The sequence below is a fragment of the Suillus subaureus genome, assembly GCF_016647635.1.
Source record: "Suillus subaureus strain MN1 chromosome Unknown BJ212scaffold_22, whole genome shotgun sequence".
NCBI classification, from domain to species: Eukaryota; Fungi; Basidiomycota; class Agaricomycetes; order Boletales; family Suillaceae; genus Suillus; species Suillus subaureus.
The window spans coordinates 41,278-62,856 of NW_024538578.1; the positions used below are offsets into that span (position 1 = coordinate 41,278).

Here is a 21,579-nt window from a genome sequence, read left to right on the forward strand (position 1 = left end):
TGGACGCAAGTGAGATAATCCTCGAGACTTGAGTCGTCCGAGAATTTTGCGATGCCGACGATGGCTGTTCCTGGTGCCCCTGGATGACCTGAAGAAGTGGGAAAATTAGCATGTCCAGCGAGAACGACATTGAAGAAAAAAAAGTTATTTCCGCTTATCACGTTCTCAACCACAAATTGGCATGCCATCCCGCGAACAAGAGCGGGAAACCTACCTCGATTGTATGATTCGATCTATAAGAATCCGTACCAGCATCCCAAGTCACCCATTCCAAACTCAAAATAGCCTATTCTCAAGCAGGACGGGAGGCAACATCGAGCGCACGTTCAATGTGGTCTTCTGACAACGTTATCGCAAGTTTGTTGCATGCCACGTAGGTTTAACTTGCACCCGTGAAAGCCCGCAGGGCACACAAAGGGATCGACCTTTTCGCCTTCAAATATCGCGTCATATGTAAACCTGGCGTACATGATCTAGAACCAGAACTCAAGAAGCGCGCAAAACGTGAGAGTCAGAGTTCTGTTTCCAGCGCCAAGGTGAGCGTTAGACACGTCGGCTCAATGAAACCGTGATTTGGTAGTATGAGGCTGCCAAGTGATAGGTCCGAGGATTATCAACTTGACAAAGGATAGCCTCAGCCTATGTTTAGCTGAAATCGGTGCAGGACAGGAACAGGTGGCGTATGTTTGAAGAGGGCCACGCTGACGATCTAAAAGCTTCCAGGAGTGGCCCATGTCAGGATGAACCTCAACGCGCCAAGATCACGTATGTCCGAGTATCCCTTCATGTTAGCAATTTCAATCGAACGGTCTTCATCTGACTTGCCGACTCACAGCATATCATATACACCTATATAGGGTTGTTTTGAAGTGTAATCTATCTAAGTTGAGTTTGAAAAGAACTATTTGTGAGGGAGAAATAGTCTTGATAAGTTCGTTGGGTTCATGGGGCGATAGTCGCGGGTTGCAATGTTGAGGAGCGGGATGAGTAACGACCTGTCATGGCATGAAGTTAGCTGTAAACATAGTCAATCAGGGTGGTATGAAGTCCGTAAAACGGGGGAAGTTACTATCTGAGGCGGGACCCAAGTGGCGGAAGGAGTCGTCGCGATAACGCCCGTAATACACAATCTCAATGGTTGGGTCGCATATTAGATAACGAGGTGGATCAGGGTGGGTCCTGGGGAGGAGAACAGGAAGGGTCGCAAAATGACTTGACTCAAGTTGAAGAATATGCCAAAAAGACAAATCGTCAACTGTGCAAATAAATATGCGGCGATATTAATGCTGGCCGTTGCGGAGAAAATGCGCCATGGACGATTAATAATAACATCATACACGATACCATTTTGACTTGACGTACCATGTAATCGGAAACAAGGCATTCCGTATGAACGCAGACTCGGTTGTAAAGGGGACAACGGCAGAACCAGGGCAATCTTCAGTCACTGCAGATCCAGTCAGCAGGCCAGAGATGTCAACAAAGTTCACCGGCAACAGGGGAAATGTCAAGAAGAACTGAGTGAGAGTCTAGATGACATTTAGTAAGCCTCAAGTTGATTCATTTGTATTGAGAACAAGTTCTTTATCATGCCACGGCTCACGGGTCTTGAGCTGAACACAAGATCATCTTCTTGATAATCATCTATGGAGTTAAGTACTATAAGGGCTGTAGTCTGTAGAGGTTTGAGGAAGACGCCGATCATGAAAAGTAGAAGCTGCCACTGGTGTGGCAGAAGTCGATAAGCGAGAGCATGCATAGTGGACGACGCGCCTATGCTGTTGAATTGCACAATTATTATTTGTGCCCCGAAAAAAATGTGTGCCCCGAAAATTAAGTTGTGTCTCCCCGAAATAAATTGTTAAAATAGTATTGTCACAAAACGTGTATACTATTTTAACAACTTATTTTTTGGGGACAAACATTTTGCGCGCCTACACGCGCCTACTCACCGACTCCATTTTCTAGGATCCTCTTGGACCATGTCGTTTGTTCATCTAACTTATTCAACTAATACCTGATGCCATTTTGTTAGTACTTGAATGAATTCAAATGCATTGTGTTTGTAAGATCTTGGCTTTCGGCAGTGGGTGAAAAATAGTGAGTGCCTGACAGTTTGCTCATGTCTGAATGTGAGGGGCTCACAGACAACAGGTTCGACCTCCGGCGTAAATTCCGGGGCACAAGTGTCGTCACGCACGAGGTAAGAACAGTGATAGAGATTCTCAACAGACTGACCCAAATTGTCGGGATTCACCACCAAACGAAAGGTATCAATGGGGCTGGACGCCAGAAGAATGCAACAAGCTAAGGACAAAGTGAGTCTGACAATGTGCCAGGGTCGTCTGGCGCAGGTCCTCTGCAGTGCCAGGAGTCCTGTGTCGTAATCCGTCCTCGATAGATAAAGATGCAACCTCCCGCTATAGAGGTTTGGCCTTGAGGTTCCCTTGCAATCCGTGCCCGGTCCAACAGTCAGGAAAATGGTGTAACCTCCCCACCTTTAGGCGGCGCCAGCTTTAAGTCATTCTCGGTCGCATTGGAAGCCAACGACCAAAGGAGTGTCCATTTGAGGCTTCAGCAAGGCTGGAAGAATTGAAGGTGGACCGCGTCATATCGTCCTGATGGTGTATGTAGTTTCAAGCGTGTACTCCTGTTTATGTCGATGCCAAGGCGGAACAAAAAATAATCACTTTCGACTGCAAGACCCAGGTACCGGAGTCCGGACAGCGATGTCAGAGGTCAGCGCGAAGCTCTAAAACAACCCATAACGGAAAGCTCAAGACACCATGCAGGAGTGGCCCACGGAGGCATGCATGACAGGAAAAAGGGGCTCGGCGAGAACTAAATGACAGACGCTTTGGCTCCAGGTGTCAAATGATTGGTTTTAGGACCTCGAATCTCAACAAACATGGTTTATGCTCAGAGCATCATCCACTTCCATTCCGAGTCATGGGAGTAAGAAAAGCACCTCAGGGCATATTTCCATTTTAGGCCAAGCGAACTGACGCCCCCCTCCTCTTGTCCATGCATACTAGTCACACCAATAAACTAGGGAAATAGCAGACGTCACAGGTCTGCATTGATATTGAAGTTACAGTACAAATGGCACATTGCTTCATGCCCTATACCTGTCATTATGATGATGTCTGTGCTTGGTCGTACGTGGTTGAGACGTGCGCCGCCATGCGCATCATTCATGCATTAAAAAAAGGTCGTAAATTCATAACTATTTTCATAATTGATTCGCCAGCTATCGCATTTGCCACTTAGCGCTTCTATTTTTTGCCGGAGAGTGAGCAGAGGCGGAAATTTCCACACCATACCAGTCATCTTGAGAGTATTAGCAACGTCCACTGCTCAACGGGGTGTAATACCAGGGCTGCCGAGAAGCACCCTGAAATATGTATGCGATATTAAAGTTGAGCACAATCATCAGAAAGATCACGGCCTCATGGGGATGCCCGAAGGTCAAACTCGTTCTGTTGCTCTGCTGCGGCCAAGATGATATTGGCAGAATCAGGCCGCGTGAGATGGGCGCTGACAGGACGCGGCGCCACTGGCGTTCTGACAGATGTGTGACCGAAGACGTCTACCAAGGGCAGGTCACTGTTCGTTTCCAGTTCCATAGTCGTAGAGGCGCTGAGCGGAGTAATATTAATTCCGGTCTATAGGAATGAAAATAGGTTTTCATGCGGCATGTCAATGTGATGCAGAAGTGACAAAACGGGCTTATCTGATAACTTTCAGAACAGCCATGAGAGGAGTGCGCAGCTGCTGCTGATGGATGCTGACAGACATCCGTGGTCACACTACAAAATGGTAGCACGATCCCTGTTCAGGACCGATAGATGAAACAATATTGCTCTGTAGATCGTTCATTTGCACTCTGCTTCTTGATTGTTGCAAGAGCCGATACGCTAGTAATTTCCCTAAAAACAGCTAAGCCCAATAAAGGCGATCCTCAAGTGTCCCACATTAGCCAGATGGTGAACACGGCTTGTAACAAAGGCCACCTAATGCCACTAGATATGAGCGTTGCAAACGATGTGGATCATAAAAATAGTGGTCATCTTTTGATGTCACGAGAATAATGCGCTAGTTTCCGGAAGCCAGGCAGACCTGGAGATCCCCTATGGCCCGTATAGACGGTAAACAAAGCCCCGCCCGCGCCAGATATGTCCAATGAACACAGCAACAAATCGCCACTGGATATGGGCGTTGCAACTGATGTGGATCTGAAGATATTGTGAAAGATTGCGACGGCGAAAAATACCACCTATTAGCCTAACATCAATTTGTGAATTACAAAAAATCAAATAAATTCATAAACCCCGTCATTAACGAATGGGGCGCACTTCTAATAGTTCCATTCTGAACATCCAACGACTGTGTCGTTCGAGCCACGAATACAACCCAATCAAAATCCGCACCGCACGGTGAATAACGGCAGTTTTGAGTAAACCTCGCGCAGTAATTACGGTTCTGTTCGGCCAGGACCGAAACCATCGACGATCCGGTGGCGAATAGAGTAGATAAGGACGTGGCAATTATCGTGACTGCCAAGTGAGATTTCCTGAATCTACGCAAGGAACACAAAGAAGCTGTAAGCATTACGGTCGACTGACTGAGCACGTACCCCGAGGACGTGAAAAGCACCCACGTAATTGAAACCACTCAATATTTAAATATTCAGTTCATCACACAAAAATTCCTCCGTCTCACCGTAGCGGGGTTCCAGGCTCAGCCTCAGAGAGGGTTATGGCATGAGGATTTGACAGGTTGGAGAGTGCCAGGGGTCATAGCGTTCAGAGTTACAGCGTCGAGGTAGATAGTAGCAAGCTCCGAGACTATCCTTATTCTTCTTCAGAGTGCGGTGTATCAGGAAATCCGCGGTTACATTGAGCCAAACTTTTGTAGGCAGTCGTGTGCATTGCTGGCGGGCCGAAATGGACAAGGCATACAGAACGGATCCGATGGGGCTCAGATGCCATTGCTTTCATGAATGACCTGATCCGCATTGGGGGCTCGCCTTGTTGACGCAAAAAGTTAACTTTCATTGACCAATGTAAATAATTGTAGATCATGGCATGGGAAAAGGAAAGGAACTGAATTGTTGTTATTGAGCTCCTGGATTTACGCCAGAAACAGCGAGGAAGCTGGCATCCATTACGAATACGACCATTCAACTGAATACAAAGATCAATGCATACTCTGAACGGATAAAAACCACCCACCTTTCTTAGGCTAGCCATGTGCACTGCTGGCAGGCCGAAACAAAATGGGCTCACGGAACGGATCTGACAGGGCTCAGAAGCCTCGTTCTCGTGAATGGACTAGGCGCTCACCGCGTCAGTGGCCAATGTTGAATAATGTCACTTTCACTGACCAAATTGAGCGAACGGACACCGTCACAGGGATCCGAGAGATTTAAATAGTCACTCAAGTCTCTGGAAAAGTGACTGTATTGTGAATCTCCTGGAATAGCGAGAAAGTTGAGATCTACCGCGAGCACCACGGCCAACTAAATACCAAAATTAACACATTTTAAACAGTTGAAAACAACCCACACGACTTGAGAAATCCGTCCGCTCAGTGTGTAATGTACTCAAAATATGAGAGTCCACGGGTGAATCGACCCAGGCCCTCGTAGATCACCCATGTGCAACGCTGGCGGACCAAAAAAGATAGGACCCACGCCTTGGACCCGAGGGGGCTTAGAAGCATCGTTCTGAAAACCGGAGGCAACAGTTGAACAATTTCACGTTCACTAACCGATGTGAGCGCTTGCAGATTGTCACATGAGTTAGACCGAACAGTCGCATAATTCTCTCTGGAAAGAATCGTCGGCAGTGACCGCATTATGAATTTTCTGCATCCGTGCCCAGAAAAGCGAGAAGACTGGCATTTACTACAAGGAAGTCGGTCGATTGAATACAAAAATTAACACATATTCTGAAGGGACGAAAACCGCTCACATGAATTGCGAAACCTGTCTAATAAGTATGCAACTCGTCGCCAAACAAAATAGGAAGCCCACGGTTTAATCGACCCAGTCCCCTGTAGGCCAGCCATGTGCATCGCTGGCGAGCCGAAAAAGATAGGACTCACAACGTGGATCCGAGGGTGCTCAGAAGCATTATTCTCATAAATGGACTAGTCCGCATTAGTCGCTTGCCTCGTTGGCGCAAAAAGTCGAGGAATTTCACTTTCACTGACAGATGTGAGCAAGCGCAGATCGTGGCATGGGAAAGGAATAGACTATCGAATGAGGTTCGCTGGGGCATCAGTGGGTATCCAAGGTACCCGTTCCGCATGATGTTCTTACCGAGGACGCACGTAGAATGGGGGTAGCCTTAGCAATATTTCCTAGATATCAAAAATGAGTGAACTGCGCCCTACAAGACAGTCAAATTACCTTAAATCACATCGAACATTCTGTCATCTCTTCGCTTACGAACGGTGTTAAGGGGAGATCGGAAGTGATATTCCTGGTCATTTGAATTACACGGGGTTGTCTGCGCTAGCATGTAGAGTTATCTTTTAATCAGCCCTTTAATTTAGTGAGTATCGTAAGACGCGTTCATGGGCACGAGTCTGTTATCTTGGTAAACTTGAAGATTAGATGAAAACGTGGACATACCTAACCGAAATGCGCACACAAGAATTGCAACCGAGTTAATATCCTGTTATCGTTCAGTCATAGTGGGAGGCTAAGGCGAGAGACAAACAAATATGACTTGGTTCCATGAACCCTTCACATTCATAACAGTCTGCTTCGTAAGTTCAACGTTCGTGGAACCGAAGAGAACAAACGCTTGCTGCGGCCCCGGGTTAAGTAAGTAGCCGCAAAATTCCTCGCCTGTAGCTGCGTTCATGCCGAGCTGACGGGTCCAATAACATTGGTGAGCGCCAAACCTTAGGTACGAGCATGTTCGAAGACCGTTTCAGCGTAGCTACCACCTGAAGAGGTTGGGGATGGTCGCCAGTGGTGCCTGCGACTGTGACTCAGCAGGGGGTGGTGCGTCTGAACTCACAGTCACTGCGACGTCCCAGGCATTTTCCTCCTCGAAAAGTTATGTCCAGCATGGCATGGAAAGTGGAGACCTCAAGGATGAATGTGTACAATCGGTCGCAAAGCTCAGGTGGTCACTACAGAACGCGTACACAATGAGACAAATGATACACAGATGGATGTAGCAGTGACAAGGCTTTGCTTCTTCAGAACATTTCTGCAGAAAGCTGAACAACAAGTCTTATAAATGAAGGAGCTGTTAGACTTGACGAACCTGCAGATCACTGTCGAATTTGAGGTCAAGAATACAACAACCGTGTATGCAAAAGCGCCTAGAAAGACGCAAGTAATTTCTTGTCAACAGGTTTTTCCAGAATAAGATTAGACACTTGTTTGTTGGACTGCAAGATTGCAAAGTTGCCGACCGTGGCTCCAGTTACTATCATAACCAGCAGATGAGCTATGTTCTGACCCCTCGAATATTCCAAATGCAGGAATAAGTGGGGGTCACTTTCCTTCTGACACGTTTGTCCAAGGACACTAAATTATAATACTACCAGGAACTGACCAAGATCAGAGACTGCAGACGTGTACACGCAAGGGTTTTCAGCATCATAACCCTTCCAGTTCATCAGGATGGTGAGCGCCAAGCATTCCGGACTAGACACGAACAGGATCTAACAAAGCGCAGGTTGTTCTAGCAGCATCGATATGCACTAAAGGCGGGAAAGGCGAGTCTGCATACCAGCTCTCCAAACCGATCTCTTAACACGTATTTCCAGCGGTGCTCTCGCGCCAATTTCACCCAATGACCCGCACCCATATCGAATCCCTACTTGCATCCTTCCCAAAGCTCATCCCGACAAACTCTCAACACACTTCCGTAGAAACCGCTCAAGTCCGCTACGTCTACCAGCCCTTGGAAGACCTTTACATCCTTCTCATCACTAATAAAGCTTCCAATATCCTTCAGGACATCGATACCCTCCACCTCTTTGCACGCGTCGTGTCTGATATCTGCCGCACCGCAGACGAGCGTGAAATTCAGAAACAGAGCTTTGAGCTGCTTAGTGCTTTTGATGAGATCGTGAGCATGGGTTACCGAGAACAGGTCAATCTCATACAGGTCAGGAGCGTATTGGAGATGGAGAGTCACGAGGAGAAGATACAAGATATCATCGCCAGGGTTAGTGCACACCAGTCAGACCACCCGACCCCCACTCATTTAATGACAGAACAAAGAAGCAGAGGCAAAAGAAGAGCTCAAGCGTCGTGCGCGCCAACTTGAGCTCCAGCGCCGGGAGCAGCAAAAGCGTGCAGCAGTATCCGGCAGTGGGGGCAGCTCATATCTCGGTGGGGGCATGTCTGGATACTCTCCTGTTCCTCAGCGCTTCGATGCTCCAGAGGTGCCGGCGGCGCGCACTGCATCACCTGCACCTGCGTCTAGCACCCGCACTCCTCCGTTCAAGGGTAGTGGTATGAAACTCGGCAGCAAAAAGACTAGGCAAGCCGAGCTTCTAGATGCTCTTGGCGGCGAGCTAGTCTCCGAGGAGCTCTCAGCGCCATCCACGCCTCCTATCCTCGATCCATCCCCAGCGCCAACTAACACAAGAAGCAGCCTGCCCTCTATCACAGCTGAAAGGTGAGTAATCGCCCTCCTCAATTTCAGTCCCCGCTAACCCATGTCTATAGCATACATATCGTGATCAAGGAACAAATCGATATCTCCCTTATGCGCGAAGGCGGTGTAAAATCAATGGAGGTCAAGGGCGACATGAACCTCCAAGTCTCCGACCCCGCTTTAGCGCACATCAAGCTCGCACTCCCGTCCCCCACCACCGACTTTGGCTCCGACCTCCAATTCAAGCAGCACCCTAATGTCGCCAAGTTCGCCCCTGGCCAGAACCGTATCGTCGCACTCAAAGATCCTTCTCGTGCTTTCCCTGTGGGCCAAGCCCTTGCCGTACTCAAGTGGCGGTATGCAGGGCGCGATGAGTCCTTGGTACCATTGTCCAGTAAGCTCGCTGCTCGTATACATCATTTTCACGCCCACTGACTCACCTAAGTCAACTGCTGGCCCTCTCCCTCAAATGACGGTACCTGTGAGGTCAATATTGAATACGAGCTTGAGAACGAAAACGTCACCCTGCACGATGTCGTCATCTCCATCCCCCTCCCGTAAGTTCCTCTTCGTTCCCACTCCAACTTTTCGCCCACTCACTAATATACTTCTAGCACTGGCTCCTACCCCAGCATCACTACCACGCAATGCGACTACAGTATCAACCCCACCACCCACTCGCTCGACTGGTCCATCCCACTCGTTTCCACCGTAGCGCGCAGCGGCACGCTCGAGTTCACTGTCGGTGGCGATGACACGAGCTTGTTCTTCCCCGTGCGCGTGTCGTTCGTGGGTCGGGGGAGCATCGCTGGCATTGGAGTGGATGCTGTTTCCAGAGTAGATGGTGGTGAGGACCCGGTGTTTTCTGTGGATGCTGTTGTCACGACGGGTGATTATCTTGTTATTTGAGTGTCTTAATGTGTACTGGGAAATGCATCGTCATATATCGATGAATTGGTCGAGTATGTGCTCAATCTCCCATTCTTCGGCTCTGGTAGGTGTGATAACAGATCCCAACTTTTGAAGCTTGCGGGATGGATACAGGGAAGCATCGTTGGACACATGTTGCTTCAACTTCAACTTGGAAGCATAAAACGTTGGGTGAATGTTAGTATGTGCGGGTAAGTCAAGAGTATAAGTGGAGGACTCAGGATGCGCTGCAATGATCTTATAAGGCCCATCAAAGCGGGGCATAAACTTGGTGACCTGTTTGTTGTTTCCATTCAAGTATTCACGTCTAAAATTACAGTGTGCTGTAGAGAGGTAGACGAGGTCATTGATGGCAAACTGTGGGTCTTGTCCTCTGAGCATTGGCCAAGTGTGCTTGACTGATGTTTGCTGTTTGAAGAGTGTCATGTGTCTGCTATGTGCTATGTCGGTTTTGAGAGCCATGATGGCTTTGAGGGTGTTATTGATGCTGGCAGAGAAGTATTGTCACATGTTCTGGACGGTTTCTGGAGTGAGTGGTGGCAGCAGGCGTGTTGTGCGGTCTAGATGTAAGTGCCACTGCTGGTGTAGATCGAGACTAAAAAATGCAAGCCGAAGTGCGATAATGAAAGTCCACACTCATGGTCTCGTAGGGATTTATATGTGGACGAGGATAGGAGCAACGTAGCAGGGAACTGCAAGGGGACGCATGAGGCGAGCAGATACTAAGAGAAACTATACATCCAGGAGATTACAAGGCCTATGGGTGCGAATAGGTTGTACTGCGTCCGTACGAGAGCCCAAAGAAGGATTGGAGGTAACTCATCATGTATGTTACTGCTGACTTGCAATCGTGCGGTCGAGTGCTCACCGATTTGCTTGAAATGAACTGAGTGATGGTTTGGCATAGTAACAATAACAGAACTGCGCAGAGAATCTTGATAACAGTCGACAGCTATAATACACAATCCGCAACCGTAACAACTTACAATGTGATTTACTGCGGGTAATAGTCCTAAAGGCATGCTTCGGATAGTGGTATTTCGTTCCCTTGCTGATCGATCCCATTCGCTCTCACGACCTCGGGATAAATCTGCATCATCCGCCTGAGCTCAGTTTCCGGAATCCTCGCCTTGAACTCGATGGTGCATGGCTGGTATGTAAACGGCCGGTGGGCTTTCTCTGAATTCATGAATCCCATGTCATCCAGCGGCTGTGTAGGATCCAGAGTGAGCTGGAAGGCCCAAAGAATCAGGACCACGCTTATGAACACCGTTCTGTATCAATCGAAGTGAACCCGAAAGACCATGTCCGTAGAATGATAGGTTTACCTGTTCGCGACATGTTGACCGGGGCTCACGCTGGAAGGAATTTCACGCAACGAACGAGTAGTCGGGAAACGGTGCTTACCGCCGACCAAATCCGTAGAGAAAATTGGCTAAATCGTCTCTCAGTGAACCTTGGTCGTTTATCCAGCGCTGAGGCTTGAATGCGTCAGGCTCGGGATAGACTTCTGGATCCCGACAGATGGACCTAAGGCAGTGATCGTTAGGTCTTTCGTGTTTAGACTCGATACTCGATGCTTACCAATGGTTACCGAATATCGTGGTCCCGGCTGGAATACAATGGTTGTCCTGGTGCCAGATAATCAGTCACACATGTAAGCTGTTCAAAGATTACTTGCCCAAATCACGTCTTTGGTTGTTCGGTGAGGAAATCCTGCAGTGACTGTCAGAAACTGTATGTACAAAACCACAAGGATTATACTAACCATTAGGAGCAACCGGTCTCCATCTCACAGCCTCAGAGATGAAGGCATGCAGACGAGTTAGGGACTGTTGGTCGGTGAATGTCGGCGCTTGAGTGCAGAAATCGCTGAATTCTACAGAACTGTAATAAGAAATCGAGCTACCTTGATGGTTTCCGATAACTGCATCGAGCTCAGCTTGAACTTTAACTTGCTCGTCAAGGAAACATGCGGCTGCCATGAGCACCGTGCATATTACTGAGGTAGTCTGAGCCCTAATTTCAGCTACATGCTTGTCTTTGGACAACAGAAACACCTCACTGTATTGGATCCAGCTCTAAACAAGGAACCACCGAGAAATGCAGTCTCGTCCTCTGTCAAGCCATGGTGATCGCCATTTTCTAGCATATATCTCGTGAACGAAGGGCCGATGTCCACATCGCTTTGCTGTGAATGACTTAGACATTTTGTGTGAAGATCGTTAAGGCGAAGCATACCATTTGTTCTTTTACTCGGTTCAGCTGACCTGTGTTAAGTCGCTTGCTCCTCTCAAACCCCTGTTTCAATTCTCGGCCATACCAGGGAATGTATTTGAGCCACGGGATCGAGTCCACAAGGTAGAAAGCATCAGCGCGCAGGGCTCCGTCAATCAACTTCCTGAGTTTGCGCATCTCAATGACTTGGGGATCAGTCGCAGACGTGGGCGCAGTGTTCCCATAGGTAACTTTCGTAATTACTGTCGCAGCATAACTTCAAAATACCTGTCAGCAGTGTACGGTCGTAAGCACAAGCGCATACCTCGTTACATGGTTCTGAAAGTTGTATGGATCATCAAGGATGTTGAAAATCAGATTCTTCACGTTTGACGTCTGCAGGGGCTGATAAGCCCCAGCTGCTTTAGGCTGGAAATGCGTATGAAGGGCTCTGTAAGAAGTTGAAAAGTGAATTAGTAGACATATCGTGGATTGCTAACCTACACATCCGACGGAACCTGTCCCCAAACGGCGTATAGGCGATACTCAGTCCGCCGCCAAATAATTCTCCAGTAGCGATCATGCGAGGACGGTCAGCAAGAGTTCCGCCCTGATTCTCCACTGATATCCATGGCGGCCTGCAGCAGAATGGTGAGCTTTGGTGATGATAACTCGGCGCCGAGACACTGACTTTGTAACGGCCAATAATCACAACTTTTCTGAGTCCTGACCGAAGAGTAATCAGAGGACCGTACTCGTTAATCCAACCCGAAATGACTTAATCAGCGAAAGACACCGTGAGTACTAATAGACAACGTGTTGCATGCAAAACTTTACTTGCGAAGCGGCAAGAAATGCCCCCAAGGCCTCAAAGTGAAAGGAGAAGGTGGGAGAGGGGGGCCGTTCTTCGATTGAGGAAGAACAATTACACCTATCACGCCAAGACAAGTCACGGCACCGACAATGAGCCGCGCATTGTCCGAAATAGACAGGTCAGTTAGTTGTAACATGGCTGATGGGAGAAGCGCAAGGAAGGGTTGGAGGGAACTCATCGTAAGTAGCTTCTCAACTCGAGGGTTAGTAAGGTAATGTCAACTATCTGAGGTACAGACCAACTTTATGTAAATTCAGTTGACCAACATGCTTCAAAATTCATATTCTGGTCCATCACTGCCACGTGGTTTCCACAGACCGTTAGTCCTTCGTATACATGGAACCGGAGTATCACCGAGCAACATTTCTGCTGGCAAAGAATCACCGCCTCAGCAATTTGGCTCGATGACCTTTCTCTGGTTTAGGAAGGTAAAAACACGCCTGCCATACCAAGACAAGGTGCGGCACCGAGAAATAATGTCAGAAATGCACAGGTTGGGCAGCTGTAATACAGCTAACGGGAGGAGCCCAAAGGATTGGATGTAACTCGTTGTATGTCATGCTGGCCTGCGATAGTTCGCTCGCACCTAGTAGCACTTGGCCATTAAAAGAAGCCGATGGAGAGCACGTGTACAACCTCTTTAGCCAGCATGCTAGTTCAAATTTCTCGTTTTGTCTCGCCGGTTTCATGCCCAATGGAACTCCGTGACTCGAATGGTAATTAGAGACATTTTTAGAGTGCAATTCTTCTAGAAGAACCAGCAGGAGTAGCGGAAATGGCAGTATGTCATATTCTAGATTCTGATTCAGCAGGTGATGGGTACTTTGTCGTCCCTTCCAGCAGCACAGCTGGGATCATGATGGGGGATGAGTGGGCAGGTCCATATGCGGCTCATATGAAGACTACGTCTTCGCAGGATCAGGTTTAATGCAAAAAAGATAGGAGATGTGTGGTGACTATGGTCGAAGGAGGTGATAGATTGACCTGTGAATACATTGCTGGAAAAACGCCGCAGACAAGCCCAATGAGGGAAGCGTAGTACAATGCTGCAGTATGTCTTTGCAGATGAGTATTGCTATGCACGTGATACTAGACCGACCACTTCAACGAGATTGATGTCTAAAGATTAATCTTGTGGTGAGACGGTTGGACTGAGGAAATGTGGAGCGCTTGTGACTCACTGAAGTATGTTCAGGAAAGTGGTCGAAGAGAAGCCTGGTACTTACAAGAATTTTGAACCACATCGATTTCGAACAAAACGTAGGGTCCTAATCTTGTAGTTGACCTTTATTCCGACTTTTGAGGTCACTGCGAAAGCTTCATGTGGTCTGGATCAACGGGCTAGGCTGAGCGCAGTTTTGAAACTTGGACTCAAATCATAAAAAAGCTAAACGCGGAGAGGAAAAAACACCCAGAGTGGAGTGTGCAGCTGAAAGTTAGTCTCGAGATTGCAATGAGTCTAGCTCAAATATACGATGAAGTGGGGTAAAACCTGCGCCGATGGAGATGGGGGAGCAAGGCGAAAAATGGATGAGAACATTTGCGACAAGTGCACGCTTATCTATGGCGCACGGGCCAGGATCTTTGCAAGTGTGAGATCTATCAAACTCACGTGCTAGATATTTCTTCGCAGCTCTCCATATTATGTCTGCATGCTGGGCATAGCTCAGATTTAGCTTGTCAGGGTGAGGTCAATTGACATGACATTAGACGTGGATTTGTGACACGTCACATGCGTCGCGTCAATGTCGTGTCACAACCTGTGCTCACTGCTGTCTGTCGATGATCGTTTCACCATTTATGCTGCAACGTTCAAGTTCCAGCAGAATTGCTCTTTAAAATGCTTCTACCCTTGATCAAGACGAGCTGTAGACGAAAAATTTGAATTGTGCTTGTCAAATGGCCCGGAACGGATCTGGCAATTGTCCTTTCCCGTCACTGCTTCATCGATATGGCCGCATCAGTCATCTTATAGCTGCCTGACCTACGCGTTTCTGATAACATGCTGCTCATTGTTGGTGCCACCACGTTCCTCGGTGCTGCGGCTTGTCTTGGCATGAGTAATTTCTCGGGTTTTACCTTGCTTAAGTCAAGCACTCCAACACCACGGGCCGCTGAGACGTGGCAGTAATGGTATAGTTTTCAGAATTTGAAGTACGTCGGTCAACTGTCACGTCGAGGATTTGAGAACCAGTTATAACTTGAATGCGCTTACGCTGAGTTTTCTCTGACCATTCCTTGTGCTCTTCCTATCAGCCATGTTACAATTGCCTCACCTGTCCATTCCCGACAACACGTGGCTCATTGCCGGCGCTATGACTTGTCTTGGTGCAATAGGAGTATTTGTTCAGGCTTACCTTTCTCAATCGATGAATGGCCTTCCTCTCCCACCATCCCCTTCCACTTGGAGACTGAGGGGACACTTTCTGCCGCATCGCAAGTAAAATTTCGCACTGAACACGAAGTCTTTAAAGCTCATGGTCTCTGTTGCTGATTAGGTCATTTATTGCCATAGCGGGTTGGATTAACGAGTACGGTCCTCTGATCACTCTTCGGTCAGGACTAGAAAATTTCGTGGTTATCGGCCGTTACAAAGTCAGTCCTCAACGCCAGGTTGTCATTTCCAAGCTCATTTAATCATGTTTGTTGCAGGCAGCCATGGATATCATGGAGAATCAGGGCGCAGCGCTAGCTGACCGTCCTCGCAAGATTGCTGCTGGAGAGATGTTTAGCGGTGGACAGGGTCTTACGCTCACACCCTTTGGGGAGAAGTTTCGCCAAAAGCGTAGGTTCGCAGACTGCAACACGTCTCCTAAATTAGTTTTTCAACGTGTCGCAGAGCACTTCATACGCACCTCCAACCTAAAGCAGCCGAAGCCTATCAGCCTCTGCTGATGTCACGTGCGAAGAACCTGGTCCTTGACATTCTTGGTGATCCACACAACTTCCAGAACCATGTGATAACGTATGCACTTTCTGTCATGACCGTACACTGCTCACAGGTATTTTTTTCAAGTTTCTCTTCGACGACAATGATGAAAGTTGCATATGGGACTACTACGCCCACTTCCGCGACCTGATCCCTAGTTGGGGAGATGTACCAACTCATGAAGTTGGTCAGTAAAATCCTGCGCCCTGATGCCTACTATCTGGTAGGACTCGATCCCATGGCTCAAATACATTCCTTGGTATGGCCGAGAATTGAAGCGGGGGTTTGAGAGAAGCAAGCGGCTCCACACTGGTCAGCTGAACCGAGTAAAAGAGCAAATGGTATGTATTGCCTCACCAATCTTCACATAAAGTATTCAAGCCATTCTGCAGCGAAGCAATGTGGACATCGGTCCTTCGTTCACAAGATATATGCTAGAAAATAGCGATCACCATGGTTTGACAGAAGTCGAGACGGCTTTTCTCAGTGCTGCCTTTTTTGGAGCTGGTTCCGATACGGTGAGGTGTTTTGTTGTGTCCGAAGACAAATACGTTGCTGAAAACAAGGCTCAGACTACCTTGGCCTTGTGCGCAGTGCTCCTGGCAGCCACGTGTTTCCCCGAGGAACAAGGTAAAGTTCAAGCTGAGCTCGACTGCGGTCATTGGAAGGCACAAAGGTAGTTTGATTTCCTATTGTAGTTTTGTAGAAATCAATTATCTCTGCACTCAAGCGCCGACTTTTGCCGACCAACAATCCCTTACTTGTCTGCGTGCCTTCATCTCTGAGGCTTTGAGATGGAGACCTGTTGCCCCTAATGGTAAGTATTGTCCTCGTGGCTTGTACCCACACTTTTCGACGACTACACTGCAGGAGTTCCTCACCGAACAACCAAAGACGTGATTTGGGCAAGTGATCTACGAACAACTTACTTGCGCGACTGATGATCTGGCTTCAGGAAAGTTACTATATTGCAGCTGGGACTACAGTGTACGGCAACACTTGGTAAGTATCGAGCTTCTGGATCTCAGCATGAAAACTTGATTGCCACTGCCTTAGGGCCATCTGTCGAGATCCAGAAGTCTTTCCCGAGCCTGACGCGTTCAAGCCTCAGCGCTGGATAAATGATCAAGGTCTCCTGAGAGACGATTTAACCAATTTTATCTACGGGTTTGGTCGGCGGTGAGCGCCATCTTCCAACTGCTCGTTCGTTGCCTGAAATTCCTTGTAGTGTGTGCCCCGGTCAACATGTCGCAAACAGGTCGAGCTATATTTCTACGTATATGGCAATTCTTCCAGGCTCACTTCAATTGGTGCAGATCGGTATTCATAGGCACGGTCTTGATTCTTTGGGCCTTCCGGCTCACCCTGGATCCTACACAGCCGTTAGATGATATGGGGTTCATGAATTCGGAGAAAACACATCGGCCGTGCTCTATTAAATTCGAGTTGAGGATTCCGGAAGCAGAGCTTAGTGCGCATGATGAATAATACTCATGAGGTCGTGCCAGTGGATGAGATTGATCACCACTAGAGAAAGAACGAGGAACCTGTTCAGGATGAATCACTCAATATTGGAACCATGCCACTAAGTACGTGCTTGCAATAACTCACATTGTAATTTGTTTCCATTGGGGACTGTGTATGATAGCTGTCGATTATGCTTTGTCGTTATTAGGTTTCACCGTGTAGTTCACTCCATGTAGATTGGCGAACGCTCAACTGGAAGACACCCTGCCCAAAATGTTCGACAAATATATCGAGCACACAGCTGCGATAGGGAGAAGAGACTCGTTCAGCGTAACATACAAGTGTGATGGTTAGGTGGAAGATGCTGACGACGATGTAGAATAAAACCCCAGCCCTAGTGTGCAGTTGAAGCTGTAATTATATGAGTTGCAAGGCGAAATGTCTTATAAGCATGAGACGGAATTCGTGTCATCATGATAACCTTTTTTGTGAGCTACCCAGGCTCACGAACTCTAGATCTAGTCATGATATCAAGATTCAGTGGGCGGCTGATGTGTATTAAGATAGTTATACCGCCATGACGTACGACGGCCCATCTATCTGACTTGCAAAGATATAATACGAGCACTTCCATGTTGCCGTGCGTCCAAAATATTGCAATCGGAAGGTGGAGGTCTTGAATTCTTCATAGTCAGACTCATAATTGCAGAGATTAAAGGGGCTTTCGTCCGCTCAGCCTGACACTTTGATGCATGCCTGAAATATCCCTGAATCTCATTGCGACAACTACTCCACAGCCAATATTAAACAAGCGGACTCAACTCACCAGTGTATGTTTGGGTTACACTAAGGATCGATGAAATGGAACAAGACGCTGTATCAACTCTAATAAATACATACAAAATTATGATAATTCGAGAGTAAAAAACGTGGAGTCCAAAGTGAGCGTTGAACTCACGATGCAGAGGACAGGAGTCCATGGTGAGCTTAGGACAGAGCTTCTATTGATAGAACGATGCAGCCGCTGAGAAATCACACTGTAAGGTCTGCAGGTGACATGTCGGACATCGACACATATATGAGGGCGTCGGAGCCGTGCACGTCCCGGTCGATATGCCAGAGATGAAGATGCATGCGTGTAGCCAGGATCGCAAGGATAAAGACCTGAAAACTGCATGTATATTTGGAGTGTTGTCAGTAGGAATTCGCAACAGATGTTGGAGGTGCGTACTCTTCGAAGATGGCATAGTATGCAGACTGCGTGTGCAGAGAATCAACAACTCGGTCATATTGAAGAGCATTGGGAGGTTTACGCACATCGGAAAACAGTTTTGGCACGATGGCGTTCATGCCCGAGAAAACTTTTGGACCAATAATCATCACTGATGAGCTCAGAAACATATACAAGTCCTGACTCACACAGACCGCATGCGTAGTAAAACATGTTGTGTTTCACCAGGACGGCATACAGATGGCTCCTGGCTGTCCGCCAGCTCTGTATTACACGCACAAGTGTGAGGGAGGCCAGTACTGGGGAGAGCGCCAGTCAGCGGCGAGCGCACTTCTGCAATTGCGCTGCCAGTTCCCGGTGACATACCTAGTTGAAACATAAACAAGAGAACAAACGACAAGAATTGGACACCAGGTGAGCTCCAATAGCAGCCTGGGATGCCTAGGATCGCGCTAGTCGTAACTGTAAAAGTGGAGTAAATAAGTGCGAATAATACTAAGATGAGGTCACAAACTATGTGAGGAGGCAATATTTGTAAAACGACTGCCGATGGAAGCTAGGGCAACAGCCTACATGATTCATCAATCATGAAATTGGGTGTGGTCAGGGCATGGGACTCACAAGAAGGGTGGACAGCATGGCTACAAGTATGATTTTATTATTGTTCCAGAGTGCATACGTTCTGAGCACAAAAAAGGCTGGATAAATTGGATCAGGAGCATGTATATGTCGCGAGGGAAGGAGATATACCTTCAGAGCAGCTGATTGACACCTGGAAGATACCTGTGAGAGGAAAGAGCAGCGCTCGGCAAGGACGCGCATACAGCATGTATTGTACACATACCTGAAATAATACTGAACAGTATCCCGCATTTCTGGCGAAGTTGTGTAGTAAGTGTCACTGGTCATTCATCAGCCGATAAGTCCGCTGCAAGCTCACATACATTGGGGCTCTCCGAGCTGTTCGTTGTGAAATTCACTGAAGTACATGTCGATTCATTGTCAGGGGATTATGCTAGAGTTGAACGCACCACAGAGGTTCATGGCGATAAACAAAAAGGGTATGTATCGTGTAACGATATAAAGACCTTTACTTTGGTCCAGCGCGACTGATGGAGGAATTTCCACTTTGAACAGGTATTATCAATATCCAAACCGAGGCGTATCAGAGAACAAGTGCATTACCTCTTCGTCAACTGAACAAGCATAATCATAGGTCTGGATAAACAGGTTGAACGGCAGCCGGGAATAGACTAGGACTAGCCTACCCAGAACGTCGCCATTGACACTGAGCTGTCAAGTGAGAACGAGACCGGAAGACTGAAACCCACATTTGGTGACGTGAATCTCCCCTCTCAACCCGACCGCTGATGACACTAGCCAAGCAGAACAAGAACAAGTATAATATCAAAATAGATGACCCCGCACGCCTATCACGACACGACCCACGACCCGACTCAACATTTATTCATATATTCAATATTTAAACTCGCCTCCACATGAAGACGCAGGCTCGGCCCACAGCAAGCCATAAGAAGATAAGACGAGAGATGGGATTGGAATTAGGACACCCGGCAGAGGAAATTCAAAGAGGAATGTATGAACGTCACGAGGAGAAAAGAGATACAGAAAAGAAGAAGACGGAGACTCCCTCACCCCGAAGACAGACACATTACCACCTCCAACGCCACCCGTCCTACTCATCAACACCACCAACCCGCATCACTAACGCACTTCTTTCATAGCTTCATGTACAAGTCTGTCCCCCGGGACAGCCGAGTACGCGCTTCAGAACACAAAAACCCACGACAGAACGAACAACAACACGTAACGGAGAGAGCAGTCAACTCATCTTCGATTGAATTGCGCGTCTAAAACGGCCGGCAGGAACGGCGGACCGATGGGGGCAAGGCCTCACATCGGGGCATTCGCGAATTCAGATATGTAGATAGGGCAGGGGCCCTTTAGACTAGTTAGTACTGTCCGACATAGGGTATTTTACCCCAATGGACAGAAATTGGAATTAAAAATAAAAATAAAAAAAAGTGAGAACGAGGAGGCAGCGGTTAAGACAGTACGCACTGTACAGGTACTGGTGGCACAAGTATGTTAGCTTGCCCTCGTATTAAGAATTTGACGCACCGCCAATAGCTGCAGATTCGTTGCCACTGTGATATTGTCTGCCGAATACTCCATCTCTGCGTTTGTTCGATAAAAAACGGGGTTTTTGCACACATCATGCACCTTCTTATATCTTAAGAACAAACTAGGCACCCATCAAGATGTTGTGAACAGTTTTCGAGTTACAACCTTGGCTTGATCGTGATGGTGTGTTTTGCTGGTTACTAGAAAGTCGATGTGGTCACAGGGCTGGCCAGGTTGCACAGGCCCGGAAAAACCAAACATGAAGTTCCGACGATAAAGTCTGATATTTCCTCACACTGTCGATTGAGGTTATAACATGAGAGAACCTGTGAACGGATGAGAAAGTTATTCAAAGTAATGTATAGTCGAGCATCACAACAACTTTCGTATATCTGCTGACCGCTTTCACAGGTGGCTTGTCGAGGAAAGACGAATGTTAACTTGATAGAAGTTGTACCTCCGGTGCCAGAGATGGTACGACCAAACTCTGTTCTGTCAGATACAGTTAGGTGGTTGTGGTCAATAGACTGCTATATAGATAGATAGTTATAAAAGTCAGAAGATATAATTAGATGTTGGTTGGATGAACTTTAAATAGTACTTAGTCTCGACCTGCTATATGGTGACCATCCAAATATCTGTCACTGCCTCCACAACATTAATATTACATCGACTATCAACCCGGCGGCCCATGCACCGCTTGCTATTCTGTACCGTAGCGGCGGCGAGCCGCCAGTCCCCGACTCTGCCCACCTTTTTCTCTTCTCTTTCTCACGCCAAGTCGTCGTTCAACATGTTCAGTCTTCTTGTCCGAGCTCCCAGTACCTACAGGCAGTGATAGGCTGAAATCCGAAACACGCTCCACTTTATCTTTCAAATTCCTCTCCACAACAGAACGTTGGACTCAACCTGGTTGAAATGATCCAAGCTACTACTAGTTACTAGTACTAGGGGTACTACGTACTCATTTGGTGCTCGTGATCTTTGATTCACAGAATCATATTATTCGATTTGCCTAGCGCTAAGTATGCGCCCGTGCATACAAACTCCGTCGGTCGAAACTCAGGTGCGAGTTATGTTCTCATTGGCTTCCGCAACTGTACTAATGTGCAGGGCCCAGCGAGGCGCGTAGATGACGGGCACCGTAGTGAAT

General features: G+C 47.6%; 4 protein-coding genes across 4 annotated transcripts; 2 read left to right on the top strand and 2 right to left on the bottom strand.

Annotated features, from left to right (window-relative positions):
• Window positions 1-7,438: 7,438 nt before the first annotated feature.
• BJ212DRAFT_1363989 (uncharacterized protein) lies at window positions 7,439-9,583 on the top strand. Its single transcript, XM_041336006.1, has 8 exons — window positions 7,439-7,512; window positions 7,573-7,651; window positions 7,704-7,743; window positions 7,795-8,198; window positions 8,248-8,654; window positions 8,705-9,027; window positions 9,079-9,190; window positions 9,248-9,583. The coding sequence occupies exons 2-8, from the start codon at window positions 7,649-7,651 to the stop codon at window positions 9,540-9,542; spliced, it is 1,584 nt and encodes a 527-aa protein (XP_041191480.1). The 5' UTR covers window positions 7,439-7,512; window positions 7,573-7,648; the 3' UTR covers window positions 9,543-9,583.
• Window positions 9,584-10,575: 992 nt separating this feature from the next.
• Window positions 10,576-12,832, bottom strand: BJ212DRAFT_1447671 (cytochrome P450; the record flags this gene model as incomplete). The annotated part of the gene is made up of 14 exons (XM_041338431.1): window positions 10,576-10,837; window positions 10,892-10,921; window positions 10,971-11,093; window positions 11,148-11,194; window positions 11,245-11,288; window positions 11,332-11,418; window positions 11,473-11,575; window positions 11,629-11,754; window positions 11,805-12,057; window positions 12,106-12,231; window positions 12,281-12,396; window positions 12,472-12,557; window positions 12,594-12,616; window positions 12,789-12,832. 14 exons carry the CDS (start codon window positions 12,830-12,832, stop codon window positions 10,576-10,578), a joined length of 1,470 nt encoding a protein of 489 aa, XP_041191481.1.
• Window positions 12,833-14,969: 2,137 nt separating this feature from the next.
• BJ212DRAFT_1447672 (cytochrome P450) lies at window positions 14,970-17,071 on the top strand (the record flags this gene model as incomplete). The annotated part of the gene is made up of 12 exons (XM_041338432.1): window positions 14,970-15,094; window positions 15,153-15,249; window positions 15,307-15,443; window positions 15,494-15,641; window positions 15,811-15,924; window positions 15,976-16,101; window positions 16,156-16,240; window positions 16,314-16,400; window positions 16,454-16,488; window positions 16,539-16,585; window positions 16,640-16,762; window positions 16,900-17,071. 12 exons carry the CDS (start codon window positions 14,970-14,972, stop codon window positions 17,069-17,071), a joined length of 1,296 nt encoding a protein of 431 aa, XP_041191482.1.
• Window positions 17,072-18,082: 1,011 nt separating this feature from the next.
• Window positions 18,083-19,271, bottom strand: BJ212DRAFT_1482205 (uncharacterized protein; the record flags this gene model as incomplete). Its single annotated transcript, XM_041340380.1, has 9 exons — window positions 18,083-18,221; window positions 18,282-18,411; window positions 18,470-18,580; window positions 18,648-18,743; window positions 18,796-18,850; window positions 18,903-18,979; window positions 19,032-19,064; window positions 19,126-19,182; window positions 19,226-19,271. The coding sequence occupies 9 exons, from the start codon at window positions 19,269-19,271 to the stop codon at window positions 18,083-18,085; spliced, it is 744 nt and encodes a 247-aa protein (XP_041191483.1).
• Between the last annotated feature and the right edge of the window lie 2,308 nt (window positions 19,272-21,579).

Bases quoted from the DNA above. Each gene is read 5' to 3' on its own strand.
- BJ212DRAFT_1363989 (XM_041336006.1), top strand. The intron at 7,744-7,794 runs GCGAGTCTGCAT...ACGTATTTCCAG, and splicing joins ATGCACTAAAGGCGGGAAAG to CGGTGCTCTCGCGCCAATTT. The intron at 9,028-9,078 runs GTAAGCTCGCTG...GACTCACCTAAG, and splicing joins GTCCTTGGTACCATTGTCCA to TCAACTGCTGGCCCTCTCCC.